The sequence below is a fragment of the Lutjanus erythropterus genome, chromosome 9 (assembly GCF_056507025.1).
Source record: "Lutjanus erythropterus isolate fLutEry1 chromosome 9, fLutEry1.hap2, whole genome shotgun sequence".
NCBI lineage: Eukaryota > Metazoa > Chordata > Actinopteri > Lutjaniformes > Lutjanidae > Lutjanus > Lutjanus erythropterus.
Window position 1 is genome coordinate 35,271,473 of NC_139325.1, and position 22,672 is coordinate 35,294,144.

At 38.3% G+C, this 22,672-nt stretch overlaps 1 protein-coding gene and 1 pseudogene across 2 annotated transcripts; one reads left to right on the plus strand and one right to left on the minus strand.

Moving 5' to 3' along the window:
* Positions 1-1,246: 1,246 nt before the first annotated feature.
* On the minus strand, positions 1,247-21,534 carry cmtm6 (CKLF-like MARVEL transmembrane domain containing 6). The gene is made up of 5 exons (XM_084727383.1): positions 21,396-21,534; positions 19,698-19,818; positions 12,984-13,160; positions 6,623-6,721; positions 1,247-5,888 (listed from the first exon to the last, which is right to left on the minus strand). Exons 2-5 carry the CDS (start codon positions 19,809-19,811, stop codon positions 5,715-5,717), a joined length of 564 nt encoding a protein of 187 aa, XP_084583509.1. The 5' UTR covers positions 19,812-19,818; positions 21,396-21,534; the 3' UTR covers positions 1,247-5,714.
* On the plus strand, positions 7,882-10,025 carry LOC146322019 (uncharacterized; annotated as a pseudogene). The gene is made up of 2 exons (XR_014771416.1): positions 7,882-8,539; positions 9,649-10,025. The product of XR_014771416.1 is annotated as an uncharacterized LOC146322019 (transcript).
* Positions 21,535-22,672: the final 1,138 nt, after the last annotated feature.

Consider the following 22,672-nt stretch of genomic DNA (forward strand, 5'->3'; position numbering starts at 1 on the left):
AATGGCCCAATGTATAAGCTAGCAGGAAATAACAGTGAAACAGTAAACAGACAGATGGTATATTTTACTCACGTTATTAAAAGTCCATAGTCTTGTCCTTCGTGAAGGTGAACAGTCCCATATCCACGATGATTCCCGCCATCGCTGCTAGCTAACCACTCCGACAAACATACGTTAGCCTGTACTCACAGAAAAACAAGCTAACTCCGTTCGCTGATGCATTTAAATAAGTTAACTTTCTATAATTAGTTGGCTGTGACACCAGAGTACAACTAACTTTAGACTTCACAGGTTCTTTTCCAAACTCTTGTCGCAGTTTGACCGCATACAAACGTTTGTTTTAATCGCCGTCTTCACCCAGGTGGATTCAACATGATTGCCGCTGATTGCCGCTGCAATGTGGATGTAATACCACCTTTGACCGCAGAAACTACCGTTTACCAGCCATTATAATTCAGGGGGCGCTGTTTCACCGGTCTGAGGAAACAATTACAAGTGGTGGGTAAGACAAGAATAAAATACTGTTTGGTGTGAACAGATGGGTGAGGAAAATCGTTGTTCAAGAGCTCCAACAATTTGTAAATTAATCAATTAGTTGTCAACTATTAAATTAATCTAACTATTTTGATAACCAATGAATCATTATAATGTCCACATTGTTTGACTTCAGCTTCTCAAATGTGAATATTTTCTGGTTCCTTTTCTCATTTCTGACAGTAAACTGAATATATTTGGGCTGTGGACAAAATAAGTTACTGATTGATCGAGAAACTATTTAACAGATTAATTGATAATGAAAACAACTGTTACAGGAAATACTTAAAAAAATAGGTCCACCTGTTTTTAAAGACACAAGATTATGACAGAATCAATTGATCAGTTTATCAGTTTGAGTTATATTTTTAAGACAAATATATATATATAATTCTCTGTTTTCTGTGGTCCTCTCTGACGGTAAACAAAACAGGACATTTCAGAAAATGATTGACAGAATAATTGATAATGTAAATAAACAGTTCACTGTTGTAGCTGGTTAAGGTGGAGCTCATGTTGAACTATTTTATATCAGACTGCAAGTAATGATTTTCAATATTGAATATCTGATTAATTTCTCAATTAATCGATTGATCAGCTAACTGGAACTGAAAACCCAAACAACTACAGCAAGTAAATCAAACTGATGTGTGGTTAAATAATAAAGAAATGTTTTTGTAAAAAGAAAAAAAAAGAAAAAAAAAAGAGCTCATTTATTTCTTGAAAATCTGTTTATTAATGACAGAATAACACAATGATCATCTCAGGTGTGAAATTGCAGCAATTTTAACAAAGTGAGATCTTAACTGTAGCTTCATACAGTAATTTGTGTTAGATTTGTATGGATAGAAAACTATTTTGTTTTACAGGCACAGAAATAGAAGACTATCATGGAAATATATATATATATATTACAAAAATCTCCAAAAATAAACTACTTGGTCATGAACATGAAAGTTAATCATACTGAACTAAAAACAAATTACGGGATTGTCTGACTGACATGAGTAAGAAAATATTTTTTATTTTTAATACCTCTTCCAGTGCATTCCATGATTAACTATTAATATATTGTATGATTGTCAAACATGAAAAAAAATGTATGGAATTATGGATAAAAAAACTGAAAACCTCAGATAAAATCTCCTGATGGTTCATTAGGTTTTAATCTGTGACCAGTCTTGTGATGTTTTGTGTTTTACTGATTATTGTATTAAGTGTTTTTCACCCTGAAAACCCTCAGAAACAGAACCAGGACCCTCCTGCACGGACGGACAACCAAAACAAATTTAAACAATGTTAAGACTGATGTGTCAAAATTCTGACTTAATGTCACATATTTATATGTCACAGTTTTATTAGATTAAAAAAAAATACACAGCTGGCCAATGGGGGGAAATATTCGGAGAGAAAAAAAAAACATTCAATTTTTGCAAGATTAAAGTTGTACAGTTAAAAGATATTCTCTGAGATTAAAGTGGTAAAAAAAACAACAACTAAAATTTACCAGAAAAATACTCACATATTCTCTGATTATAAAGTCATACATTTTCAGGAAAAAAATGACTTTTACATTAAAGTCACAAATTTATGAGAAAAAACTTGGAAAAATGCTTGTGGCACAGCCGGATGAATCCGTTTGCAAAGTAAAACTTGATCAGGTCATCCACTGCTGCTATCACAATATAGAAGAGCACAGAACAATATCAGCATCAGGTATGATGGGAAAAGGAGTATGTTTTTTTTTTAAGTTTGCATTTCAAGAATAAAGTTGTAAAGTTGAGAATAAAGTTTAAAATCCATTTCCACTTTATTCTCAAGAAGAATTCTTACTCCTTGTTCCTGCCACTAACACTCCTCAGGATTGTTGGCATGAGGTTGATCAAACCTTGCAAACTGAAGCAATGAGGTTCCCTGACAAAAAAACACAAGTTTTTTTTTTCCTTTTTTGTGACTGTAAGAGTAAGAATAAGAACAAACTCAGAATTTCCAAAATTGAATATTCGAGGTGTTAACTCAAATATTTAATCTTGGAAATTCTGCCTCTGTTTGCTCGTCCCGAGGCTCCAGATATTTATTTATTCTAACAGCCCTGATACTTTGCCGTATGATTTTGATTTGCTTACGTGAGTTTGTGTCTTCTTTGACTTCATTTCTGTGAACCAGTTTTAAATTTGCTGAGTTTTCACTGTTATAAAAAAAATATCTCCTGAAATTCTGGAATTTGGACACAATGAAAAGTAGAAATATGAGACCAATCATGTAAAAAGAACAAAACGTTTTTCATCTTTAAGCATTTGAAAAAAAAATGCACACATGAAGAAGAAAATGGCAGTTAGTTGTGTTTGTTTTTAACTTGCAGTCCGCTTCATTTTATGGGCATAAAAATTAAAATATGAGGAAAAACCATCTTTCAAACATGTATTAATGTGACTGATGGGAGTTTTAACACCTCAGGTGGTAATTAAATTAAATATATTAAAGGAATATTTCACCCAGACGTTATAACTTCGTTTTGATTCCCGACCTCCATGCATGAATGGGCACAGGCCCCGGGGCCCGGGGGGCCAGGGCCACAAAAATATTACAGATAGACATAAAACAAACAGGTCACTGAGGAGGTCTCGCTCCTGTGTAGGAGAGTTTAGAGGCCTTTAATATTTTTGTGCTCATTTTCTTCATTTAATAAATAATCCATCAATGATTATCATCCTACATTAAATAGTTTGTCTTAATAGTAAGTCTTAATTCATGAGAGTAGAATCCTAAACCTCAAACAAATTCAAATATTTTGTGTCAGTTTGGGTGAAGAATTCCTTTAATTATTTTGGTCAATAACAGAAACAAAAAACAAATTTGAAATCAATAAAATCCAGACAGGAGAAGTAACAGCTGCTCACCTTTTCTTCACACAATCATTTATATTCAAAAAGTTTTTATATTTGAAAAAACACAAAAGTATGATTTCCTTCATAAAACATTAAATTTAAGAGGCACGAAGTGATTAAGACTAAGTGTTAAAATCAGCGGGACAGAAAGTTTGGTGGACAGACTGAAGGAGATGAGCCTTCAAAATCAAAACACAAATGAAGTCAAAACCACAAAAATCATCTAAAATTGGCAAAAGTTGAAGAGAATATAAAACAATATCAAAAACACATTTAGGTTTTAGAAATAAACTTATGAAACAGGAGAAGTAAGAAATACAGGCCGTTCTCGAACATGAGGCTACTTCAGATGAAAGTTGGACAAAGATGTAATAAAGATGGACGACATGACAGCTCCATTAAAGTGAGCCCAGAATGTCTGGATGGCCCCCTGGTGGCTGGCTCCAGTACAGATCATAAACCCTGCCCCCTCCATGTTTGCAGATGGGACACGGATCAAACATAAAATCAAAGTACAGGTCAAATAAATGTTTCTGTCCTTTCAGGTAGTTCTTATCACGCTGATGTTTGTTCATTTTTCTCACCAGTTTAGTTTTAATTAGTCATTTGGTGATGTAGACTGTAAAATTAATGTCACCAGAACAAGAAGACAGAGCTAGTATCCAGGATATTTCGGACTAATTTTTGCACGGTGAGAGGAAGAGGAGATGCAGTGTCCATCTTTATTTACAGTTAATGTTGTGGACCAGTGGTTCCCAAACTTTCTCACATCAAGGACCTTTAAACTGACACAATTTGGACCACGAACCCCATGTTTACCCACCCCAAAATCTTTTTGTAAACCTTCTCAAAGAGTTTTGGTGTCTAAACCAAAAAGTTTCAAGGGATGTATCAAATTGATGTTTTTTTGTTTGTTTTTTTTACATTAGAGTACAGTGATAGTGTGACTTCGGTGAATCTGAACTAAACCTTTGAAACACTCACGTCACAAACTATCACAAACAAACTAACAGATCAAGGCAGTGGTAGACCAGCAACTCCTGTGTTCTGTGAGGTCAAATTACTGATTTTGTCAGTGGAGTTTGGTTGGTTTGGAGAGTGCAACATTTAGCGTATATAACGCCAGTTTCCCATCAGAAAGTCCGTCCAACAGCGAGGTAAGGCGGTGAAAATATTCTCAATTTACCATACACTCTAACTGCTATATTTCGAATGTTTTTACCACTTTATCTTGCTGTCAGACAGACTTTTCTGATGGGAAACCACCATTCTACAAGCTAAATAGCACGCTCTCCCAGGCCACCAGACTCCATAAGGAAAATCTGTAGTTTTACTTTGCAGAACGTGGGAGTTGCTGGTCTGCTGCTGCCTCAGTCTTTTAGGTTTTTTTTGTGTTTCTTGTGTAACTTCTGTGAATCTGGACTGTCCTTTTAAAACACTGCCAAGCCCAACCAACAGATGGAGGCAGCAGTAGACCAGCAACCTCTGTTTTCTATGAGGTAAAATTACTGTTTTTGTCAATGGAGTTTGGTTGGTTTGGAGAGAGTGATATTTGGCCTATATTACAATGGTTTCCTGTCAGAAAAGTCTGTCCAGCAGCAAGTTAAAGTGGTGAATACATTATGAATAAAGTGTACACTATAGTGTGATTTTTTAGGTGTCTAAAATACATTTATCTGCTGACCCTGTCCACAGCAGGACATTGGCTTCTTACACCGGTACTCCTGCTGCTTCTCCAAACTGATGACCTCATGTGGTGATATCACTGTAGGCGACAAACTGACTATGGACCTATCCCTTAAAAACCTTTAAATTTCAGCTGTTTATGGGATTTTATTGACACAGTATCTGATGCAAGATGTCAAATTAGACAAAATTTGTCAATACAATTCATGATATGCAGTAAAAAAAAATCATTGCATTGTTTAAAATCTTAAAAAATAAACTTTACAGCAGATGATTCAGTGGTTTTAGTGTCTCTGTTCTTTCTTTGTTTTTAATTTTTACTAAAAACATCTGTGTCCTGTCTCTTTAAAATCAAACAGAACACACACTGCTGGACGCTCTGCACTCTGATTGATTCGTTATTGGAAGATTGATTATGCTGATAATCGCAGCACAGAGCATCCTCAGCAGTGGGAAACAATGGCTAAAAAACAGGATTTAAAATTACTTTACTGTCGGGCACTGGAGCTCCGCCTCCTGTTGTCATGTTAAAGGAATAGTGCGTAAAATAATCTCTGACCTCTGAGCGCGGTGTACAAATACATACATATGGACATAAGAACAGACTTAATCTGCTCCATTGGCTGGTGTAGTGAGTTTCTCTGCCTCTGGTGGAGACGCCGCCGCTGGGACACCGTTACTGGCTGGTGGCTTCCCGTCTGTCTTCCAGGGAAACCCACGGTTCTTCACAAACAAGCCAAGGTCAAGGAAAAACAGCGCCGTCGCCAAGAAGCCAAATGCCTGGAGGAGGAGAGGACAAACAGACAGAACATAAACTCTAAGAGAATGTTCAGGTGGGTGACTTTGATCATCAGGTAGGAAAGGAAAGAAGGGAAGAAGGAAGGGAAGGAGGAGACAGATAAGGAAATGAGAAAGTTAGGGTAAAACAGAAAAAGAAGGAAGTAGCAGAAGAAACAATAAGGAGGACGGAAAGGAGACAAGGAGATAGAGAAGATGAGGTAGGAAAGGAAAGAAGGAGGTAGACAAGAAGAGGCAGATGTAGGAAAGGAGGGAAGGTGGTAAACAAAAAGAGAAAGGGGTAGGAAAGTAAGGAAGAGGAAGATGAAGTAGGAATGGAAAGAAGGAGGCAGAGAAGAAGAAGGGGGATAAGGAGTTAGGAAAAGAAAAGAGTAAAGGAGGAGATACAGAAGAAGAAAGGAAACGGGAAGTAGAGAAGAAGAGGAGGAGGTAGGAAAGTAAAGAAGGGTAGAGAAGAGGTGAAGGAGGTAGTAAAGAAGTAGGTAGAGAAGAAGAGGAGGATGTAGAAAAGGAAGGAGGTAGAGAAGAAGAGGAGGGGCTAGTAAAGTAAAGAAGGTGGTAAAGAAGAAGAAGAGGAGGTGAAGAAGAAGAAGAAAAGGTAGGAAAGGAAATCAGGAGGAAGTGAAGTAGGAGGTAAGAGAGGAAGGAAGGAGGAAGTGATGGAGGAGGTAGGAGAGGACAGCTGTATCAGCTGCAGTAGGCTGATGTTTTCTCACCACAGCACTTCTCTCCATCGTCGTGTCGCTGTTGTCTGAAGCAAAAACGATGGAGGCAATGAGGAACAGCAGAGCGATGAGGCCGGTGTAACCAAAGTCCTGCAGAGAAGAAGAAGAAGAAGATCAGCTGAGGACCGGAGGAGGTCTGACTGTCTGGAAACAAAACCTGTCGCACTTTGGTGGTAAAGTTTGACATGACTGTGGCAGCCTCACTCTGACATCTCTCCATTCATGTATGCAGGTGTGTGTATGTGTGTGTATTTCAGGCAAATGTTAAAAATGTAAAATATAATAATATATATAATATAATAATAATACAAACCACATTTTCTCAAAGGAGTGAAACTATCTTCAGCTTTTATTTTAAAGATTTTATTTTAGAGTATAAAAGAGTACTAGTATTTTACTTATTTCTGTTTTGTTCCCCTCTTTTTCTCCTGTAATTTATTTATGATATTACTTATTGATTCAATAATTATTCCCCTCAGTTATTGTCATTTAAACCAGTTTGACTGATTGTTTGTATGCACACACTTTTAGATTTGGTATAACATTTCCTGGTGTATTACTCTTGAATATTCTTAATTTTAGTGTTGTGTGCTCTTGTATATATAATCTATATTGCATATTCTTCAGATATATAAACATTTTTCTCATAATATTTATAGAGTATGGAAGGATAAGTTTTCTTTTAAGAATTTCCAAGTTTAGGATCAATTAATCAATAAAAAACAATAAGTAGTAAAGAAATAAACAAGCAATATAAACAGGGGCAAATCTATAAACAGTTTGAACAAGAAGAAATATAAGAAACAGGAGCAAAACATAAATGAATGAATGAATTTTCACCACTGCACAGAGGCAACACTGAAACTAAGATTCACCTGAGTGAAATATTACAGTGTAAAGTGACATTAAACCTAATTAATAATATTTAAATATATATATATAATATTTTATCGATTAAAGTGAATACATTCACTTTAATCGATAAATTTTAAGATAGATTTTTTGGGTATGTTCTAAAACTCAAAGATTCAAGTTTATCTAAAGAATAAAAATAAATTACCTCAATAAAAGATTTGTTTTTTGGTAAAACTCATAGAAATTTGAAACTGCTCATCTATTCCTATTATGTGTGACTCAGAGGACAAATCATAAGATGTTATGAGTGACGGGGCAGAATAATGTTTATTTTATTGTTTCTTTATTTAGTTTCTCTTTAGTCTAAACCTGAACATATGAAATAAAGCAGCAGATTATTGCCTGCGGGGGGCAGCATTGAGCCTCGCCTGGTGCAGCCTGCCAACAATCCATTAATAGAAGAAGAACCGGGCTGTTAGCTGTTGTGCTAACGTGCTAGCTGCATTGCACAGCCTGTGTAAAACATGATGTAAACATGTAAAAACTACACATTATCGTGCTGCTACAGTCGATAATTAACTGTTAGATTTATTCGCGACATAGTGGACATCTTTATCGGTCGTTTTTGGTGCTGTTTGTCGTTATTTCCGGTGTTTTTGTCGGTTGTTTTCGCCGCTGGTTGTTGCAGTACCGATGCCGTGGAGGTGTTGTGTTCCGGGCTGTAAAGGCTACGATGAGGCCCGGTCCATGGGGGTGGTGTTTCACGGTTTACCGACCAGAGACCCGCAGCGGTGCCGGACCTGGCTCCGAGCGATCAGGAACCCCAGACTGGACGAGGACACGCCGGTGTCTAAATACAGCGGGGTCCGGGTCTGCAGTCTGCACTTTAAACCAGAGGACTACGAAGAGGACTTCAGAGCTAAAATCCTCAACATCCCCCCTAAACCGGCGCTGAAGAGCGGGGCGGTGCCCTCAGTGTTTCCCGGGAGAGAGCACCGAGAGGCGGGCAGCGCAGACACGAATGAGCCGCCCCAGAAGAAGAGCAGAACACAGGTGATGTTACCTGAGACTGCTCTATTAGCTCTCTATTCTCCTGTTTGAGTCCAGAACAACACTTAAACGTTATAATCAAAACTGTCTGCTTTATAAATGATGCCATTCTGGATCTATGTTAGTCATTCTACACAGGGCCGGATTTAGAGAGTTGGGGGGCCCCGAGCAAACTCAGGGGCCCCTTCATGGTGCATTATTCTCACTCTTCCTCCGAGTGATTATGTTGGTGTTAGCACTCATAATCAGATCTTTTTCCATCAGGGAAAACTGTCATTAATTAACTGTGAAAACAAGTTAAAATGGATAATTCACCCAAAAATGTCATTGTCAGTCATTATCTACTCACCCTCACACTGCTTTTTTAGGTAAGGTTTATTTTTTTAGACCACAAAACACTGCTGGAGTTTCACAGGAAAACAATGTTGCAGAATCTCCCAAACATTTTTAGTGAATAGTGACCAGTTTTCAAATGAAAAAACAAAACAAAACACAGAACACCTTCATCCTGCTCATCTGGAGTAATCCAAGTCTCCTAAAGCCCTGACATGCCAAGTTGACTTTGATCTTTGTAGATCCTTAGAGCTTGGAGCTGCATTCATGTGCTCATGCACACCATCTGAACTGGGTGTGTGTAGTGTGACAGTGTGCCTGTGCAAGTGCACAACATTTCGGGGCTTTAGGAGACTTGGATTACATCTGACCAGCAGTATGGAGACATTTTATGTTTTTATTCCATTGTTTGTTACGTTTGAAAACTGGTCACCATTCACCTCCATTGTACGGGAGATTCTACAACACTGTTTTTCTGTGAAACTAAACCTGACCTTCAATGACTGAATTTTCATTTTTGAATGAACTATCCCTTTAATAGAATGAACTGCATCACAGAGCTTTTTGTTACCTTCCAGCACTGATATTAAAAGGAAGCTCCTGATTGCAGTGAATTCTAATATTCTGTTTTTCTCCTGACATGAATTGCTGGCTGTGAAAAGTATCTAAACTCATTAACTGAAGCGAAGTCCTTGTACTTTAATTGGATGTTATTTATTCATATATTTTCAGCAGTGCCTGTCTTAACCTGCTGTCTCTTCTGCTTATTGTGTTAACAGACAGTCTGTGGTGCTGCAGGCAGCTCCTCACAGTCTCCTCCTCCTCCTCCTCCTCCAGGAGCAGCGGCGTCAGATGAAAGCTTCTGTATCGTGGTGTCCGTGGACTCTCTGGACGACAGCTTCCACTCAGAACCAGAGTTCAACTCAGTAACGGCGTCCGATGAGTCGGACGAAGACATGGACAAGGACTGTACGGTGGTTTACACCCGCAGCCTGATGGAGCTGTTCAGAATGTGTCAGACGTGCGGACAGCCCATCATGGAGAAGCAGGCGTTCCACTCAGGGGCTCAGATGAGGGTGAAGTGGAGCTGTCATGGTGGACACTCCGGTACGTGGAAGTCCTCACCTCACCTCACCTGAGAGACGTGCTTCCATAAATCCACCTGCTCACTGCTGCTGACTCAGACAGAGGAAACTGTCCACGCTGGTGCAGGTCAGCAGGTTGTGTCTGAGAAATTCCTACAGACATTATTCCACCCTGAGAGCCTGATCTTTGACTGACATGTTTTTGGCGACAGATGTGATGCTGTGGAACCAATCAGCTTCACAGAAGAACTACCTGCGCATGGACAATGTTATCCCAACCTACAGTGCATGAGTGCACCGTGATGAATGACCTTCCTGACGTACAGCAACACGCCAACAGTAAAGGTCAGTCTGTGGTTTTCACAAACACAAAACACTGTAAAGACAAAGTAGAACAGATGTTCAGTCACATCTGGCTGCACAATGTGGTAAATAAAAAAAAAATCATATTGTGATTGTAGCGGAATTCAAGATTAGTAAGAATAATTTTCATTTTCACTGAAAAAATACTAATTAAAATCATGATGATGTGATATTTGCAGTGTTTTGGTCTGGATTAAGGTTTCAAACTATAAACTTTTTCCTTTATTGATCATTAGTAAAAATAATGATCAATTAATGGATTAATCATACTTAAAAAAAAAAGTCTTAAAACTTTGCATTTACCAAAAAAACCCTCAATCCATGTTCTTTGAAATAAAGTCTCTAACTAGAACCATATAGGATTTTTCAGCTTGTCCCCATATGAGAACAATTTTTGGTTCTTGTTAGAACTTTTTACAAAAGTTCACCCTTTTGAGGAGTTCTACCTAGACCTTCAGTCTTGCAAAGAACCCATGACAAACCCTTTCTTCCACAAAGGGCTCTCCAGAAGCAAATTGTTCTGAGTAGAACCACAGCCCTTCAGGAAGAACCATTATTTTTAAGAGAGCAGCCCATGAAACATATATAGAGCTTCATATTTCAGACGTTTGTTTGATAGTAGACCAATTAAATTTTACATGATCGATCAAATTCTTAATGACAGATTAATTGTTATCATCTCCAGCTTTCTAATCTTTTTTTGGTTGTTTTCATTGTTTTTTTTTTTCCAGGTGAGCAGGACACCAGACTTTTTGACTCTGACATTCAGGCACTTGTAGGCTGTGAGGAAAAACTCTGCAAAACATAACCAAATAAATCAGGAAGTAGCTCCTTCTGTCACTGTAACAGTTACAATCAGACATCCATTCAGCCAAAAATAAAGTCGGGGTAGAGCAAATGTCAGATTACTGACCTGCTGTATATTTATGTCACTCAAAGTAACCAGAGTGTTAAACTGCATTTAAACAAGAGCTGCAATATTATTGAAATCACAATTGCCAAGTGCAATATCCAAATTGCAGAACCAAATCTTAAATTAAAAAAAGGTAAAATTTGTGACAAACAGCATTATAATGAAGGGCTGTAGAGCTGCAGAGACGTCCTGACCTAAAAATCTCATTCTTCAAATAGTCAAACATGTTTGTTTGGTTCAGAGCTCAACAAACATCACATCATCATGATTTTATTTTATTTCAGTAAAAATGAAAACTGCAATGCAAAATGATCATTCCCATTAATCGTATCGCATGTTGCAATCACTTTTTCAGTCAAAATAATCACACTATGACTTTTTTTTTTTTACCATATCGTGCAGCCCTGATATAAACACATCTGACTCACTTCTGTGTTTTCACATGTAAATTTCTCTGAAACTGAGAGTTCAGACAGTTGAACACCTTCATTTGCAAACACACATCTGTGTGTGTTTGTTATGTGCTGGACAGGAAATGTTATTGATGAGCTGAGGAATGATTTTAAAAACAAAGTGTTTGTATTTTTGTTGTCTTCGTAGGTGAAACTGTTTCCAAGGTGCAAAAGATCCAAGAAGTGAGTGAATAAAGGGTGTGTCAAGTTCACTGAGCAGCACTTCAGCAGGAAACTGAAGCACTGAGACGTGAACACAAACACAGACTGTAACAAACAGTTTGTCCCTCCTGAGCCTCCATCATCCAGCTGCGGCACCACGATCAGATTGGACGGTTGTGAATGATGGACACATTGCTTGGTTGTTTTTTTAACAGAGATTTTTATAAAGTATTTTTGTAAACTGAACATGGTGCTTTATAGAAATGTTCTTGAACACAGTTTTAATGTTCAAACTGGATACAACTCTAAAATGACTGCAATAAAGACTCAGTGTGGAGTTCAGTTACTGTCTGTCTCACTGCTGCCAAACTCCATTCAAATTTTACTCGATTTAACACTTAGCAACATCTGCTCTTTCTAAAAGATTATTAATGATTTTTTTACGACTTGTAAACAGACACTTGCTCAATCAGAGAATATTCTGCATTAATTTGAAGTTGAATTAATGTAAAACAGGCAAACAGAAAGTTATTCAGGCCCAGAAAGACGTTTCACAGGAGAACATGCTGCCTGTAACGCTGCTGTCAGAGAAGCGAGTATTTCAACTGAACATGTTTCCTTAATCTCTGATGGAATATCATGGTCATTTTATGATTTACTACACTAAATATATTACGGATTTCTCCTTTAAAAGTTAAGTAAAACTAACATGTGGGATCAGCGGAGTTTGGTTGGGTTATAGAGAGTGATATTTTTCTCATAAAACTGTGGTTTCCTGTCAGAAGGGTCTGTCTGACAGAAAGGTAAAGTGGTAACAGCAACATGTTAATTAGAAGTGATGATATGTGGATTTGTTACCTTTGGACTTGAGCTGCAACAAGTTGATAAATCTTTGTCATATCACAGTAAACTAAGTCTAAAGTTAAGACAGAGACAGGCTAGCTGTTTCAACTGTCTTTATGCTAAGCTAAGCTAACCAGTTGCTGGCTGTAGCTTTCTATCTATCGTACAGACCTGAGAGAGGAAGAAATCTGAAGAAGAAGATTTCACTTAATTAGAAATGACATATTTTGGATGGATGGATGAGTAACCGTGTGTTGGTGTGGACGTGTTCAGGTAGGTGTCAGGTGAGATCTTACCAGACTGGCCCAGCAGGTGATGCCGACCCTGGTGTGCAGGGTGGTGGCGAGGAGGACGAGGAGCAGCAGCGTGAAGAGGAAGGCCGTGCAGCTGACAAACTCAAAGAAGTAGAGAGCGGAGCAGCTGATGCAGCTGTTCACCACCTCCTCCAGGATGAAGGCTACGAAGGACAGCAGCTGGCAGACACACAGGAGACAGAATTTCATTTAACCAGGAGTTTAATTCTGATTTTAAAACGGTTTTCTGTCAGTCAGGCAGCAGTAACACGAGTCTAAAGCTATTTTTCAACTAGTGATCAATCTGGCTATAATTTTTTTGCAAATCAATTCGTTGTTTGGTCCATAAAATGTCTCAATGACCCAATGTTTTATTTACTTTACTATTTATTTATTAATGTTTGAATAGAACAAAGAGTTTTGTGCCATTTTTATTGACATTTATCAACGCTCTGTCCACTTTTCAATTTTATAATTTTGTGCCGTTTTGACTGAGTTTGAGTTTCTTAGTGGAAAATCCCTTCAGGTGCACTTCTTCATGTACAAATAAAGCATATTTTGTTAAAAGTTTTTGTAAACCCTAGACCCCCTAGAACATCCAGAACAAAGTACCTTTGTTTTTTTTTTATGGAGAATACACAATGCGACTCAGTAAAAAAAATAAATAAATAAATAAATAAAATCGCAGCTGCATCACATCATGCGTTGCAATTTTTGAGAAAAAGCTGCTGTAAAATATTGTTGGTATTTTCATCATTTTTTAAATTTGTGTCTTATTTTAATTCTTCATTTCCTCCTGACTTGTTTTAATCGGGTTCAACCATGTAAAACACGTAACTTTGTTTTGAAAAGTTATGTATGAATAAAGTTGCTCTTATATCATCCTCCTGACTCACAGCACAGGTGTGAGTCTCACATCAACATGTCTGCATGTACACATCACATTATTGACACTATACAACGTGTGTGTGGTGGCTGAATGGCGAAGATGTAAACCGTAAAGTTTCCAGTTCTTTTCCAAGTGGAAAAATCTGTCTGTCAGGAGGGACAGATCATTTTTTGACGTGTGCTCCCAGTCTGTCACACATTAAACCAGTATAAAAACACACTGGGAGCTGCTGACTCTGTGTTTTATTAAAAGTGACTGTTGTGGTAGAACCGCTCTGACTGCTTGGCTGTGGGCCGCAACGGTGACGGTGTCCCAACGCGCCAACACGCACGCACACACACCAGCACACAAGCGTATGTGGGCGTCCTGGGCGGGTCTGAACCACACTGAGCTGAGTCAACAGGAAGAGGAAGGAGGACGTCAGCCCCCCCCACGCAGGAATGTTTAATGGTACGATCCAAAGTGAAGCCTCCAGCATTCAAAACACAAGAGCTGAAGCTGCTGTCACGTCTGTTTAATTAGTTAGTCGACAGGAACAACATGGACCAAACATGGGTGCAAACATGAGGAGTGCACGGACGTCGGTGCACTCCTCATGTTTGCACCCATGTCTTATTTTTCAACTAGTGATCAATCTGGCAGTAATTTTCCCAATCGATTAGTTTGTTTGGTCAATAAAATATCAGAAAATCTTGATCAGTGTTTCCCAAAGTCCAAGATGATCAGAGTCAAATGTCCGAGTCGTGCGTTTCCACCGCAGGGGCTGAGGATATCCCCACTCAGGCCGCAGCACTTTCCAAAAGGACGGGAACGGGCTGAACATCTCTGATTGGTCGAGTACCAGCAGCACCAGAAACCAGGGCTGCACAATGAATCACAACTGCAATAAAATCACAATATGACCAAGTGCAATATTAAAAAAAATCACAGAACCATAACCAAATCACAACTTTTTTCTTTTAATAAATTGTGCAGCCCTAATTTAAACCCAGACAACAGCAGGTTGAAGGAACCTTTGAGTTCCTTGAAAAGTATATTTTATGGTATTTCAGGATATTTTCAGTGGAAAATTGACTTTTGAGACACTGACCTGCATTTAAAGTCAGTTCCAGTCAGCTGTCTTCAACCTAAAAGAACCAACCTGTTCCTGTTTGCAGTTCCTAAAGCGGATTTACTAGAATTAATCTTTCGACAAAGTTAGAACATACAGTTCAGTTCAGTTTGAGTTGATCTTAGGTGAACATGTTATGAAGTATTTATTACCGTATTTCAGCTATAATAGTAATATTTCAGGATAATGCTTCTGGCTCTATCAGCCAGATGTTTTCTAAGTTAATGACAGCTGTCAAAAACAATCAGTCAGATCACTAACAACAGCAGTGTGTTAGTTCTCCCTCCTGCCATAACAGACAGACAGGATAGAAAATATGCCATAAAACCAAAACAAGGAGCTAAAAGAGGCTAAAACGCTCTGCAGAGTTTTATTAATATGATTTTTAAAAAAGAAATACAGATCAGTAGAGCTGTAACGTCATGAAGATGTGCAGGACGGGGAACATTAACCTCTCTGCTGTATATTTTTGCCGTGTGGTAAACCAAACTCCAGACTCCGTTGCCATGACAACACTGGGTTTTATAGTAGGAATATTGTGTGTTTAAGTGAGTTTGGTGAGCTTGACGTCAGCTTATAAAAAGTCTTTGTGTTTCCTTCAATCAGAGACAAACCCTGAACCACAGAGCTAAAATAAGATCGTCTGACATCAGCTGAGTCTAAAATACAGACGGACTCTCTGCTCGCCTCTTTATAAACACACTGGAGCTTCTGCAGCGCCGACGGGTTGATTCCCATCTGAGCTGAGAGTTTCAGGCTACAGCTGGTGGGTTTTTTCATTTCTGATTTATCTACACATCCATTTCAGAGCAGAACTTTCTCACCTGAAGCATCCAGACGTTCACTGAACACATGAAGCAGGCGTGTGTTAAATGTCTCGCTGTTCATTAACACCTGACCACCTAAAGATCAGCTTCACAGCAGCACAGCAGTTCATGAGAGGGGGCCGATATCCTGACTCCACAAACACTGGATCCTACATTTTCCAAGATGCAACTGAAAAGCATTACTTATATCGTAGTTTGAATTATTTTCACTACTTTACCTTTCTGTCAGACAGCCTTTTCTGATAGAAAACCTGCATTATGGATGCCAAATATCACTCTCTCCAAACCAACCAAACTCCATTCATAAAATCAGTCATTTTAGCTCAGAGAACACTGTAGATGTTGGTCTGCTGCTGCCTCCATCTGTTAGTTTGTTTGTGTTGTTGTGATTTCAGAGAATCTGAACTAAACCACAATAACACAAACTAACTATTAGATCAAAACGACGTTACGCTAGCAACTCCTTTGTTCTGTGAGGTAAAATTACTAATTTTGCTCATGGAGTTTGGTGGAGGCTTTGGAGAGAGTGATATTTGCCCTATATAACAGTGGTTTCTCATCACAAAATGCATTCTGACAGCAAGGTAAAGTGGTGAAAGTATTCTACATCCATCCTCCACATGTCTGCAGCCTCACCAGCAGCATTTTCAGAAATATTTCAGCCCACTTAATTCTGTTTACTTGCTCAGATTTTGTGGATTTGGTCCTCTGTCCTTGCTCTTTGTGCTTCTGCCATGGACAAGTACACTGTGTAGTTCAATAGTTTGTCTGTAGTTTTGTCTGTCTTTCTGGCCACAATTGTGCATGATTTTGAAAACTGACCGGATTCTTGCTACTTTTTCTGTGTCTGACTTCCTGTCTGCTCGATCTGCTCTGTGCAAACTGACGCACCATCCGTCAAAAACGAACTCGGCACATATTTGAAGTGGAGAGACACTTCTGGGACGTGTCAAGGCACCGCTGGTGGAATCAAAGGCATTGTGCAGAACGGCAGCGATCAGCTCGGGCTGCCACAGTGTGGCCGTAACACGATGCAGCCGTGCCTGGTGGAGTTTAGCCGTAGTTAGCCGTCATAATCGCCCTTTGGTAGGGACGTTACAGACAACAGAAGCATTGCTGCACCTCCAGTTAAAGTCTGTGTAAAGCCATAATACTGCATACTGACTGTTACCAAGTGCCCATCTTATACCAACATGTCTCAGAGTTCAATCCACTCAGTAAAGAGTGCATTTTGTTTTCCCCACAACCCCAGTCCAGTTTGCTCTGGGTCTTACCACAGATCCCCACACGTTCAAACCAAATCAGGAAATAAATACTGCACAAACAGCATGTGTATCTGCAGTTTAATAACAGAGATTATGTGTAATATAGACACCAGGTACTCGTGGTACCAATGGTCAGTCTGTCAACAACTGAACAGTTCATCAAAAATTTACTGAAACCGCAATCTGGTCTACTGCAACTTTCAAATTGCAGGATATTTGTTAAAGGCAAAATCTGTTATTTAAATGAAATACTGTGTTGCTGCAGAGGCGTCCTGGCAAACACGTCATTCAGAAAACATCTTTGTTCAGTGCAGATCCGTCAGTCAAAATAATTGGAATTAGATATTTCTTCAGAATCAATCAGCTCCGGTGTAAAGGGGGGAAACATCTGGTACAGAGGGACGTTCTGTGTTCACCAGCTGTGATATAAAACACCTGATTCATAAAGACGTCACCTTTACATCTCTGATGAGGAGACGCTGATGATGATGATGATGATGATGATGATGATGGCAGCATTTATGATCAGATTTCTGTTAAAGGATTAAAGCTGGAGTGTGAAGATGCAGGTTGTGGACACTAAGTCAACAGTCATTCTGCTGTTATTATCCCGTCAGTGTTGTTGAGTGTCCTCCCTGCCTGAACATCCTCTTTTTGTCCAACACTCAGCTCTGTGAGCAGCATGCAGGCCGGATGCAGCCTCGGCTCCCCATCTGTGAACTGTTGCAACATCTGAGGTTCAGCAGCTCTGAGATCTGCTAACGACAGCTCGGCAGCACTTTCACTTCCCAGTATGGATGAGGAAGATCCAGTCACAGAGAGGTCTCCTCCTCACACACTCAACCATAATAATCATGGTGATTTTTGGGCTTTAACACCTCCTCTCTTTAAACACCGGGCTGTTCTCCAACAGTTCACACTGTGGTTCTATTCAGATTCCTGCACAAATAACTTACGAGTTGTTTCCTCCTCAGACTGAAGGAAGCTCAGGCAAACTGCAGGACGAGTTTATAACTGTTTATAACTGTCAGTTCAGTCTGTTATCCTGAAAACAAAGACCCACTTCTCTGAAAATACATCGACTCCTTCTAACAGATTATTAATGATTTCTTACGACTCATAAACAGACCCTGACTTTAATTTGAACTCTGATTAATCAGAAACTGGACCGGATAGAAATGTCAAAGGAGAACTTAACATGTTTCCTTAATCTACAAAGACGATCATAGTCATTTTGTGATAAATTAGAGTAAATATATTACAGATTTCTCCTTTACATGATCCTCTTTGGTCATAATCGATGAATTATTGGGAACTAAATCAGTGAAATTCATCTGAAACAGACTTCAGTTTCACACAATCAAAGACTTCATCCAGAAAGTAAAACTTCATAAAGGATTAATGTCACATTTTTAGAGTTTAAAGATTTGGTGAAGTAATGAATTAATTAATCAACAGTCAGTTATTCTGATAACAGACTGATTATTAAAGTCATTTATGAGAAAAAAAAACAAGAAATGTGTTTCTCTCTGTTTTATAACTCAGTGAACTGAATCTTTGAGCTTTGGACTGTCGGTCACAGATATCTGAAGATGTCTGAAGAGTTTTTACCACCGGGCTATAAAATACAGTACAGACCTACAGATGTGAACTACTGTTAAACTAAGAGCTGCACAATGTGGCCAAGTGCAACAAATATCACATCATCACGATTTAAAAAGTTTTTTTCTATAAAAATGACAACTGAGATGCAAAAATGATCATTCTCACTAATCATATTGCAATCTCAATGTCAGTGAAAATAATGTCAATAATACTTTTTTAACCACATTGTGCAGCCAGAGTTAAAATATGAAGGGAAGAAGAGGGAGAGAAAAAAAAGCAACAGACTTAATTTCTGAGCAGAAATCAGTTTTGCATGACTTTTCAGACATGACGACCTGCTCTCCTCACAGTGATCTGTGGCAGGTTCAGTGAATCTCCTCCTCAGTCTGTGAAGCTAAGAAGAGTTTTTATTTCAGGTGGCAGAGAAAAACCACGATGGCTGAATTTTATTCTTGTTTTTGTCAAATTCAGCGTCTAGAATCGTAGACATTCACTTGATTTCTGGTATTGCAACGTCCCCACTGCTTCTCAGGTAGAAAACTTTTTTACTACGAGCTCGATGACATTAAACACAGCAGACTGATGGAGCTTAAACTCTTTTCACTTTCACAGCTTTAAATAAAGTTTCTTCAGTAACATTCAGCAGTGACTGAAGCAGGAATAGAAAATATATTTTTGACCGTTTCCTCTCTGGTTCACTCACAACACAATAAGTCATTTTCAAAGCTGTCAGCTGGAGAAACTACAAACACACTGAAGATTTTCACTTCGCTGATGATTCAGAGCATCGATCTGATTTTCAGTTTCAGGAGTAAAACCTGTGCAGCTGTCTGTGTGAAAACGATCACAGACCGAGCGCACGTTCAGGACAAAACCAGCCGCTTTCTCTCTCTTTGCTGTTTCAGTCTCAAACCTTTACTGAGAAATCTTCACACCGACAACACAACGTTTTCTAAGTGTGATGATGTTTGATGGCGTCGCGTCAGAAATCAGTCGGTTTCTTTGGATCTTTGAACTCACCACTTCCAGGACTTTGATCCCAAACCGGGCTTTATCCAGATGATCTGATGGAACCATGAACCACGAAGATTTGGGGTTCGGCGCCGTCGTCGAGGAGTAAACTTGAGAGGCCATGATGGAGCTGAACACAGAAAAGACAGTTACATTTAGGAAAAATGGGGATTATTAGAAGGATTACAATTTTAAAATAAAGGATGATCCGTGCGCTCCACCTGTTTTCACATGTTTAGACCTATTTTTCAACTAGGGATCAATCTGGCAATAGTTTTTCCACTAATCGATCAGTTGTTTGGTTCATAAAATGTCAGAAAATGTTGATCAAAGTTCAAGATGACATCCTCAAATGTCTCGTTTTGTCCACAACTCAAAAATATTCAGTTTTCTGTCAGAGGAGTAAAGAAACCAGAAATGTTCACATTTAAGAAGCTGAAATCAGAAAATTTGGACTATTTTTTATTTTAAAAAATGACTAAAACCAATTAATCAAATCACAAAATAGTTGGCAATTAATTTACTTTAACTGACTAATGGTTGCAACTCTAAAATCAATCAATGAATTGAGCACAATAAAGGAAGGAAGAGCTGGACAAACTAATAAACCTAATAGTGAACATAAAACACTAAGAGCTGCAATGATTAATCAATTGTTAATTGACTATTACATTAATTTGTATCTATTTTTATGCTAATAACTACTTGGTCAATAGAGAAAATAATTAGCAAATTAATGGGCAATGAAAATTATCATTAGTTGCAGCCTGACCAATGCAATGATCAGTGTTCTACTTTTATTCTTACATTAATATAAAAACTTTCCTCAGTAATGACACACGAGAGTGTTTATTCATTAAAACATGACATTACAATGTGCTCTGTCTGCACTGCTGTAACATCACTCAGACTCCAGCAACATGTCAGAGGTCAACGTTGTACAGTAAAGTTTATAACATGTCTGTGTGACATGAAGGACTCTGTTAACTGTTTGAGAGTGAAAGCGAAACTGTACAGCTACAGTTAGGGTTGTGTTCTGTGCAAACACTGATAAGAGTCATTTGTTCCATTAATAAAACTGACCTAAAGCCAGCGGGTCCTCTCTCACCAGATGGTCACTGAACCTCCATTTGTCATCTCTTGCCATTTCCAAACACCAAACCTCATTTAAAAGTTTTGCAATTTAATATTTATGAACCTACAGACAAATATAAATATTACTGAGCTTGACTTGCGATTTAACTGTGAAGAAAGGTGTGTCATAGTAAAGTCGGCAAATGTTTCATCTGACAAATCTCATTTTTTACAAGTCATCCAAAACAGTTTCCGCCGCTTATTTTGGTGGAGAACTTTGAAAGGGAAATACCACACGAGTTAACTTTTAAAGATGGGAGTGTATCTATGGGAGTGTACATAAACGGTTCTCAGTGTGTGTGGTTCTCGCCGAAGTAAAGAACGCAACTTTTACTCAACGTGAAGAGTTTTAATCCTGAGTTTTCCGCGATAACGCGTCGCTTTTCTGAAGTTAAAAGTAAACTGACAAAATTTTAAATGCAGTCTGGTCTGCTGCGACAGAAGGACCGTCTCAGGAGTTTGGCATCAGCCTTTAATGGTGGCCTAAAATCTGCTAAACTCATCCGCCAAAACAGGAAGTTCATTTACAGTAAAAAAAGAAATAAAAAGTTAATGTTTCAGAAACAAACTCACCGTTCAGGTCTCTTCCAGGTCGCAGGAAAAAGGAAAAGTTGCCAGTTGCGAAGTTAAACTTCTGGCTTTGTTTCTGCTCAACTGACTTTAGTGAAACTTCCGCGTTTCCTTTCTCTGTAAAGTGAGCCCGAACATCTTCAGCTTCCGGCGGAAACTTTCAAATTAAAGGTGTTTCGGTAATCCACAGGAGAAGTTTACACTACAGGGGAAAATTTTTCACATTTTCTTACATTTTACCTTCATGGCTCACAGACTACTTGAAATACATTCGTCATCTTTGGATATAAGAAACACATATAGACTATGTGCATCAATTAATAACATTATTGATATAATTTAATAATGAACAAGACAAGAATTTAATGCAATAAACCAGAGTATTAATGGTGGCTGGGGGTCATTGTAGCTTTGAAAAATCAATCATATTATATAGCATGCTTCAAAGTAATCACATTACTACTGGAGATTGTTATTTTTTTGTGGGCCCTTTTTAATTCAAATTCTTGTAGATGTTAGTTATATATATATATTTCTTTTTTTGCCTTTCAATTTTCTCATGTTATTTGTTTTCCTTATATCTCAGTAATGTAATAAAAATTAACGTCTTGTGTTTAATGAATAATTTGGTGTCAAAAAGCTGACGTTACCTTGTGCTTTTATTCGGAAATACAAAACAAGATACTTCCGGTTTTACTTTATTTTATTAAACTTGACTGAGCTTTGAGAAAACAATGATGCTGCGTTTACCTCCCGCGTCGAAAATCTGACACTTAGGGTTCCTGAACTGTTGCGTTCAGGCGCTGCTGGAAATGTTAAAATGAATGAAATTAATATGAAGTCACACGCATCCTAAATACAGTAAATGTATGTTTTTATGATTTATTACTTATTTACCATTACTTCTTACTCTTGATTACTATTACTACTGGCCAATCAGGGGGCAGAATGTTGCAGCGCACTTGATTTCTTGGATCATCTGCAGCATGTGCCAGTAAATAAGATATTCTAGTCAGCTGACAGTCTGTTGATTGGCATTAAAACCAGGGCCAAAATTCGTACTTGGAAATGGTGGCTTGTAACTTTGTAACTTCAGGGTCACAAAAACGGATGGGAAATTTGAATGTTTGTCTATCAGACATTGTGAAATCTCATTTTTGAAAGTATTTCTGCACAAATTTAAATAACAAATACACAAAACTTTTGTACAACTGCAAAACCTTTGTACACGTGGAAATTCTATCTCTGTGAGTGTGTAACTGTGTTTTGCAGCTGTAGAA